This window comes from Dipodomys merriami, unplaced genomic scaffold (assembly GCF_024711535.1).
Source record: "Dipodomys merriami isolate MVZ:Mamm:240054 unplaced genomic scaffold, mDipMer1.0.p SCAF_19, whole genome shotgun sequence".
Lineage (NCBI taxonomy): Eukaryota > Metazoa > Chordata > Mammalia > Rodentia > Heteromyidae > Dipodomys > Dipodomys merriami.
Window position 1 is genome coordinate 26,912,374 of NW_027203270.1, and position 8,761 is coordinate 26,921,134.

At 49.3% G+C, this 8,761-nt stretch overlaps 1 protein-coding gene across 1 annotated transcript; it reads left to right on the forward strand.

Annotated features, from left to right (window-relative positions):
* The first annotated feature begins 1,421 nt into the window (after positions 1 to 1,421).
* On the forward strand, positions 1,422 to 7,488 carry LOC138831021 (keratin, type I cuticular Ha2). Its single transcript, XM_070028065.1, has 7 exons — positions 1,422 to 1,904; positions 2,437 to 2,519; positions 2,740 to 2,896; positions 4,069 to 4,230; positions 4,326 to 4,451; positions 5,214 to 5,434; positions 7,359 to 7,488. The coding sequence occupies exons 1-7, from the start codon at positions 1,422 to 1,424 to the stop codon at positions 7,486 to 7,488; spliced, it is 1,362 nt and encodes a 453-aa protein (XP_069884166.1).
* Positions 7,489 to 8,761: the final 1,273 nt, after the last annotated feature.

Genomic DNA, 8,761 nt, shown 5'->3' on the forward strand with positions numbered 1-8,761 from the left:
TCCAGCCAATGTCTAGCTACAACAGGCCAGATGTACAGAAAATGCCCTTACCTCATTCACTATCTAATTCTGACTGACCAGTCCTGAGGAGAAGACAGTGGCCATGTTAAAAGTGCAATGTGTGGGCTGGGAAGGTGGCTCAGTGGTAGAGCGCTTGCCTTGCATGCATGAGGCCCTGGGTTTGATTCCTCAGCACCACATAAGCAAAAAGAAAAAAGCTGGAAGTGGCGCTGTGGCTCAAGTGGTAGAGCGCTAGCCTTGAGCTGAAGAGCTGAAGGACAGCGCCCAGGCCTGGAGTTCAGGCTCCACGACCGGACCCCCCCCCCCAAAAAAAAAAAGTGCAATGTATGAATCCATGGCTTTTGCAGCCAGGACTGCAAAACACTGGTCTGGGATGTTGCTTTAAGGGAATGCTTTAAGCGCCTACAATGGAGGCTACTACTCCTGGTCTCCTGGCTTAGCTCATGCCAGAGCAGAGCATCCCTTCTCTGAGGAGATCCCAAAGTCAGTCCTCCCTGTTCACTATGGCAGAAAGTAAAAGCAGAGCCAGTTCCAGCTGGTTTAACCTCAGTCTCCACAATCAACACTGGACAACTTTGTCCCCAGAATCATGACCACTCAAGGGAGCCCAGGGGTGGTCAAGTTAGAGCCTTTGCTTTCTGGAGATGCTCATGACACCAGTCTGCTTTTCCAAGAGAAGGGAGACCTCATCTTCCTTATTTCAATTGCTACCATCTGCAAAGGCTGGGATTTTTCTGTGTCTTGAGTTCATTCTCTCCTCCCTGGGTGCAATTTTCTTCCCCTTGGTGGGAGGATGAGACATATTTGTTAGTCTTGGAGGGGTTCTTTCCTCTCTGCGCAGATTTATGCCCCTACCAGTATCGGGGCAGCTCTGTCATCTACATATTTCCTTGTTAAGGGACCAGGCCTCTTCCCACGAGGGATGCTCTCATTAAAAAGGGGATAGCTGTCTCGCTGCAGACCTGCAGGCTTCCACAGGTGGGAGTTCAGTGGGCAGGGTCAATGTTGGTACAGGGCAGCCACACCCTGGTAATGAGGGCCCAGGTGTGCAGCTGATCCTTTGAAGATGTGTCTGGAAGCTCTCTCCCTTGGTGACCAACAACAGGAACCCAGTGTCCTGCTTTACCCAAATGATAAGTTTGGTCTCTTTTATGAGGACGGGTACTCCTTATTGGAAAGGAAATTACAAAGTAATCAGCAGCTTCTTCTGGGGCCGATTGTAAACATCAACATCTCCCCTCCCCGGCTTCTCCCCACCCCTACCCCAACTCCCAACCACCAATCATGATGACTTTTGAGCCTGAGCCCCCTCACTCCAAGACTATAAAAAGGCCTGGGCAGGATGGGATCCGTCGACACCCAGAGAGAACGGCGGCTGAGGGGAAAGGGGCCTCCCCAATATGACATCCAACTTCTGTGTCACCAATACCTTGTCGACCTCCGCAAAGGGTTGTCCTCAGCCTTCCTCTGCCTGTTCCAGTAGCATGAGCTGCCGGCCTGAGCTGTGCCTTGGGTATGTCTGCCAGTCCGTGCCATGCATGCCTTCCATCTGTATGCCCAGCACCTACCGGCCAGCCAGCTGCTTCTCTAAGACCTACTTGTCTAGCTCTTGCCGGCCCAGCAGCTGCCGGCCATCCAGTGGCTTTTCCAGCTCCATGGCTACGTGCAACTGGTTCTGTGAGGGCGCCTTCAATGGCAACGAGAAGGAGACCATGCAGTCCCTGAATGACCGCCTGGCCAGCTACCTGGAGAAGGTGCGTCAGCTGGAGCAGGAGAACGCCTGCCTAGAGAGCAAGATCCAGGAAGCCTGCCAGTCCCAAGTGCTCACCATGTGTCCCGACTACCAGTCCTATTTCCAGACCATCGAGGAGCTCCAGCAGAAGGTGAGGATGTGCAGTGAAGGGACTCGCGCTGCTGGAAGAGCCCGTGCTTTAGATTTGAGCTGCTTAAACCCATTAAAGCTAAGCTCAGAGGAAAGAGACCTCTCTGGGGCATAGAGTTATCTTGTAATTCGAACACCCAGCCAGAGCCTTTAAATGAAATAAGAGCCTGACATTTAGTCTCAGCTCGATTATTGACTCATTGAATAACTTGGAGAAGTCCCTTTCCTTTCTCCAGATCTCAGTTTCCATATCTGGAATACAGGGAATTACAATGGTTCATCTGATGAGACAATTCCAGTCAGGTGCTTAGGAACAGGCCCTAGCACAGGTTAAGCTTTCAGTAAACATCACGTTTCAAGTTATATAAGGATGAGCAGCTCACTAAAGATTTCCCCAAGTTCCAAGAAAGAGGGGCTTCCTAAAGGAAGGATACAGGTGCTGAGTTCTTCCTTGGAGACTGACTTTTCCTCACTGGGTTCTTTCTCCATCCTTCTATCCTGGACTAACTTCTCATGTGTTCCTTGATCCACAGGTGCTGTGTACCAAAGCGGAGAATGCCAGGATGATTGTGCACATTGATAATGCCAAACTGGCTGCAGATGACTTCAGGACCAAGTGAGTTTTCCAGGGGCCTCTCTCTCTCTCTCTCTCTCTCTCTCTCTCTCTCTCTCTCTCTCTCTCTGTCTCTGTCTCTCTGTGTTGTCAGATCTCTTTTTTGGGGGGCAGCTTTCCATTACTTTCATAGAGGGTTGGAAAGTGCCCACAGTTCAAAGCCATCCCTCAGTCCTCTATACAGTCCACCCCTCTTCTCAATTGTGACCTTGACCCTGTGCAGGTACGAGACGGAGCTGGCCCTGCGGCAGCTGGTGGAGGCCGACACCAATGGCCTGCGCAGGATCCTGGATGACCTGACCCTGAACAAGGCTGACATGGAGGCGCAGGTGGAGTCCCTGAAGGAGGAGCTGCTGTACCTCAAAAGGAACCATGAGGAGGTGAGACCAGAAGTCAAACTGAGGTTGCCCAGGGGGTGGGGTGGGCAGAATGGTAAGAACATGGAGATTGAGGTTGGATAGAGGGTGGGTTGAAATTGCCAAGTCTGCCACATATCATGTCTGTGACTCTATCCAATTTATGTAACCTGAATTTATGAGGCTCCTTATCTAGCTGCATACCGTGAGGATTTATTGGAGGTGAGATGGGTCGTGGACATGATCCAGGCAGGCTGTGGGCACAGAGTGTAGCTACTTCCTTCTGTACTTCCTGGGGTCATCGCACGCTGGTGCATGGCAACTACATCTGTCTTCTTCTCGAGAGCCACGTTCCAGATGGATGTGGGGTCAAGGGCAGATTATATTCACAACACGCATCAAATAACCTGTCCATCGGTGCCAGGCTAACTACTAGGGGTAGCACCCCTGTCTCCTAAGGGAGTTGAACTGCAGTGATTTTTGTTTCTCTGACCCTGTCCTCATTCCTTTCTGTCTTCTTGGTTTGTAGGTAAGATATGGAAGCTGAACCAACAGGGCAGCCCAGTGATTTCTCTCTTCCCTTACCTCCCACGGGTCCTTAGAAAGAAAGCTCTCTGCCCTGGGCGTTCATGTATTTACAAAGCCCATCTGAGCCACCAAGTCATAGTCCTCCTTCTCCAACCTCTTCACTTGGGATTTGAATGAACAAGTGTCTCTGGATCCTGTCTGGGATTACTTAGGCCTGAGAGTAAAGTAACAATCTGTCACTATGCATTCACAAAGCACCCTTGGGCGCCTGACTCATCCCACTTAAACCAGAGAGCTGGGCACTGTGCCAAGAAGCCACTAATGAGCTGTTATCTCACACTCCCCTTGGCCTCAGTGACAACTTTCTCTGCTTGGCAGCTAAGCCTGGGGGAGCTAGGGGAAGCCAGACTCCATTGCCCTCCATTCCAGATGCAGAGGGCTGGTAGGATGATTGAGAAGCTGGGGACACAACAAGCTTTCCATTTTGGCCCACACGGATCAAACAAACGCTGGCATTGCTTTTGGTTTCTGTCCAAGCAACAGGAGGTGTCTTGGAGGTAGAGCTGGACCACTGAGATACTAGAGGGTGGATTCCAGGCCTCCAAGGGTCGCACCTCAGATGATTTGAGATGGGGTTATTCCTCACACATGTCCTTGTGCCTTTTCAGGAAGTCAGCGTCCTCCGACACCAGCTTGGGGACCGCCTTAACATCGAAGTGGATGCCGCGCCCCCTGTCGATCTGACCAGGATGCTGGAGGAGATGAGATGTCAGTACGAGACCATGGTGGAGACCAACCACAGGGATGTGGAGGAATGGTTCAATGTGCAGGTGGGTGCACCTCTCACAGTGGGCCAGGCTGGGCTCTTCAGCATTCTGAGGAAGATGCTCCCAGCTTTCTCCCTCTCCCCATCCTCCCATTGCAGATGGAGGAGCTTAACAAGCAGGTGGCCACCAGCTCTGAGCAGCTCCAGAGCTACCAGTCAGACATCATTGATCTAAGACGCACAGTCAACACACTGGAGATTGAGCTGCAGGCCCAGCACAGCCTGGTGAGTGCAGCTTGTGGGTGGTTCTGGGGAAATACTGAGTATGGAGGGTTGGGCATGTGAGAAGGAGGAAGAGGAGGGCCAGATTCAGTGGCTGTGATACTCCTCCAGTTGACTTTCCTGGAGGGATGTTTCTCCAGTTCAGAGATAAGGAGAGGATGTTCCAGATTGAATGTTGATTGGGTGGATACCATCCCACATGATTCTCTTCCAATTCCTGGCTCTGACTGTCACTGGTACAGATCTTAAAAGTCCCAATACCAAGATTCTTCTGTAGGCCAATGGAACCAGAGTCTCTGGAGGTAGAGCACAGACTTGAAATTTTATTTTATTTGCATAAGTTAATTGTACAAAGGGGCTTCACTGTGATATTTACCTGGGTTTATTTCCTTTCCTTTTTTGTTAAAGCTTCCATGTGACTCTTATGTATAGCTAGGTTGAAAACCACTATTTTAAATAATATCATACTGAAGGTAATTGGTGATCTTCAAATCCAAGGCCTGCGGCCAGCCTAAAGTTATAGGGATTTGGGATCAGATTAAGGACTTAAGGATTTTGGATCAGATTAAGGACTTCAGGATTTAGGATCAGATTTAAGACGTGGCTTCAATCTGTTCTGTTGTGTTACTCAGCTTTCCTGGGCTTCCAGTTCTGATTCAAGTAAGGACTCAATACCAAATTGAGTCTTAGCTCTTCATGGTTCTGTCTGCAGCAGGCCATGCAAAAGAGCTGAACTTTCAAAATGGTATCTTTTCTCTGCCTCAGAGGGACTCCCTGGAAAACACGTTGGCAGAGACTGAGGGCCGGTACAGTTCCCAGCTGGGTCAGATGCAGTGCATGATCAGCAACGTGGAGTCCCAGCTGGCCGACATTCGCTGTGACCTGGAGAGGCAGAACCAGGAATATAAGGTGCTGCTGGATGTCAAGGCCCGACTGGAGTGTGAGATCAACACGTACCGGGGCCTGCTGGAGAGCGAGGACAGCAAGTACGTGGGCTCTCGGGGGACTCGGTAGAGATGTATGCCATAAACGGGGTGGGTTATAGGAAGCTAGGGGTTGTATGCTTAAGGAACATCAGCTTGGAGCCTTGTCATGATGAAGAAGCCATCAGTAAGCCTTCATGAGCTGAAGAAAATCAGGAAATGGTGCCCAGACATGGCCCAGGTTAGACCATTTTGCTTCACTCCAAGTTAATGAACTCCTTCCAAATGCCTACCATGAGCTAGGCACCATGGGGGCTGCTGAGACAGAGGCCAAGAAGGCATCTGCTCTCAAATTGCTAGCGGGGCAGGCATACATGTCACTGGAGATCCTCTGGGAAGGGTTCAGAGAAGTGTTGGAGAACTGAAGGGCAACAGGTATCTGTGATCGAGCTGTTGCTGCTGGTGATTTATTTCCTAATTATTTATTTACTTTTTGAGGCAGGGATGATAAAATCTGCTTGTCCCACTAAGCTGGGGAACACCTAGAATGTAGAGACAATTAGTTACAGTTGTCTGCCTGAACTTGGCACAGAATAGATGTTCAGTCAGTGTTTTCTTGATTGAGTCAAGGATACTTCAACACAGCTCGATGGAAAAATTACCCCAAGAGTAGAAGAAAGAACCCAGGTAGAGCCACTTTGAGGAGATCTTGGCCCTGGCCTGAGCAATGGGGAAGACCTGATTAGGTCAGTAGGCTTTGATGTTGTACCAGGACCTGCAGGGTCCTTGGGAGTTTTCTAGCCAGAAGACCACAGGTTGTGGACACCTGGTCGGTTGACTCCTGTTATGGCAGTTTCTTGATCTACATTTAAGCCTTGCCTGTCTGTCATTCAGAATCTTACCCTCCAGAGGCAGGGGTTGCAAAATCAAACTTTTGCAAGCCCAGGCCATTAACACACACTCCTGATGAGGATCATGTGAGGGCTGTGGAACTCAGGGAGCTTGTGCAGGGTCCAAGGAAGGAGGGTAGGGCAGGGCCAGTTCAACTGAATAAGAGGCAGGTCCAGTACTTCTGGCTCTTCTGACTGATAAGAGAAAGGAACAATCTGAATTTCTTCAAATGCTAAGTTCTTTTATTTTTTTTAAAGGAGTGCTAGTCAAATTAAATATATTTCAGGCTGTATGTGGCCCTCAGGCTGCTGGCTGGGCATCTGTGCTGTTTTGGTCTGTGTCCAACATCCAGTGTGTTGTGTCTGGTTTGGAGCCCAAGCCTGTCAATGTCTGAGATCAATCATCTTGTTTCCTTTTGTTTCCACGTCTTCTTATTCAACACGTTCTTATTAAGTGCCTGCTTTCCCCCGGGGATGTAGAGTGGGCACACACGCAATTGCTGACATCATTCCCCAGCAGGGAAAATAGACCATCACAGACTAATTACTGATCACTACGAAAGAGAACATGGTACCTTTGGGAGAGTTTGGCATAGAGATCCGGAAGGCTTTCGGGTAGATGTGCCAGTTGAATGAAGGAAGAGAAGAAATGGATGATTTTAGTGGTAAGGAAGAGTGTTCTAGAATTAGAAGACAGGGCACAAGTCACATGGGCCTGACAGTTGTAGTCCTCAGCTCATAGCACCAGGGCTATGAGCTGAACTGGGAGGAAAAGGGCGTGTCTTATTAAATGAGCTGCTGCTCATGCGCGTACAAGTGGGAGCCACTGAAGGTCTTAGGCAGGAAAGGGGTACAATAAGACTGATGATGCCCGTAGAAGATCACTCTACCAAGCGGACAGTTGTAAGCAGAGGCCAGCGTGGGGTTGGAGGGCATCAATGAAGAGGTCAGGATAATGGAAGCTGGCCCAAGGGAATCCGGTGGAGAAGGTGTACAGGAGAGCCATCTGAGAGGTGTCCTGGGCAGAACTGTTAAGATCTGCTACCGAGTTGGGCTCCTTCATAATCCTGTTCCTTTGTGACTTTTCCCCCTTGCAGGCTTCCCTGTAACCCGTGCTCCACGCCTTCCTGCCCGCCTTGTGCCTCTTCCCCAGGTGCACCCCGCTCCGTCTATATGCCCTGCACCGTCTGTGTGCCTTGCCAGCCTTGCCCCCAGAGCCGCCACTGAAGTCCCTAGGCGTTCCTCAGAGTGCGGATCCTGGAGGGACTGAGCTGGGCCACCTGGGGGCCTCCTCAGGCTAGGCCTGACCATAGTTCAGTGGCCACTGACAGCAAAGGGCCAGCTTCCACCAGCCAGGACACCCTGAGCTGGGCCAGGAAACGGAGGATCTGTAATGCATCCTGACACTAGAAGAGTGCGCTTACCCTCATTGCTTCGAAGCTGCCCCCTCCATTTCCACAGGCAGATGGTCCTCTTGGATCATGTTTCTGGTTGTCTCTTCTTTAAGAACACCCTTTCACTGGCAAATAAAGCCTCGTTCAGTGGCCCTGCAAAGGTCCTGTTCCTGATTTGTCATATCCATAGGCCAGTCATAGGCTCTTAGTTTCTACACAGGCTCAGGAGGTCTTCACTCAAAAGGTATTACCTAGTTAAAACCAGGCACTCTCTCCAGTGCCAAGAAATAAAAGAAGAAAGAAAGAGGGGGAGATGGTGGTGCCAGCAACCAAGGCCAAACTACTGTGACTGAGGATAATACTGTAATAAATCTACCCTAAATCTCATCGCAACTAGTACAATGGGACCATTCATTGACTCAGGAAATCAGCATGGAGGACCTACTAGGTTCAGGCTCTGCATTAAAGGCTGGTTAACCCAAGCGACGGCCCTCAGACACCCCGTTAATAAGTACTAAATTTAATCCTGCCAACAATCTATAAACAAGGTGCCACTTGTCTCTCCATTTTGAAAATAAGGAAACGGAGGGCCAGAGGGCTTTAAGGGGCTTGCTGAAGAGCACAGAGCTAATAAGTGATAGTCTTGGTGTTCAAATGGAAGACTTCAGGCTCTAGAGATCCTCAAACAATTCACTTTTAGAGCCCTCACTATTTGCAAACTATGGCATGTCTGGGAGAATCCCCAAAGATATAAGCAGTACCAATTAGATACTTATAGTTTGAAGGGGGATTAAGACCAATGCAAGTAAGCCCCCAATCCTTCCTTATCAATAACAGCCAAATAATAATAATAATAATAATAATAATAATAATAATAATAGGAACAAAGACAATTGCTTCCACTTGCTGAGCACTTACAATGCCCCAAATACTTATACAAATTAACATCTTATAAAAATTAAAATATATAGCTTTCATGACCACCTCGTAAGCATTGCCTCCATTTCAGATGTGGGAAACGGAGGCACAGAGCATGGTTGAGTTGTCCAGAATGATATCCAAGGATAAAGATTTGAACTCAAGTCCAGCAAGCCAGTGCTTTAACC

What these genes read in the sequence shown, in the direction of transcription:
- LOC138831021 (XM_070028065.1), top strand. Translation starts at nt 1,422, where the DNA reads ATGACATCCAACTTCTGTGTCACCAATACCTTGTCGACCTCCGCAAAG. An exon ending in AGGAATGGTTCAATGTGCAG is followed by an intron (nt 4,231 to 4,325) that starts GTGGGTGCACCT and finishes CTCCCATTGCAG; the next exon opens with ATGGAGGAGCTTAACAAGCA. An exon ending in TGCAGGCCCAGCACAGCCTG is followed by an intron (nt 4,452 to 5,213) that starts GTGAGTGCAGCT and finishes TCTCTGCCTCAG; the next exon opens with AGGGACTCCCTGGAAAACAC.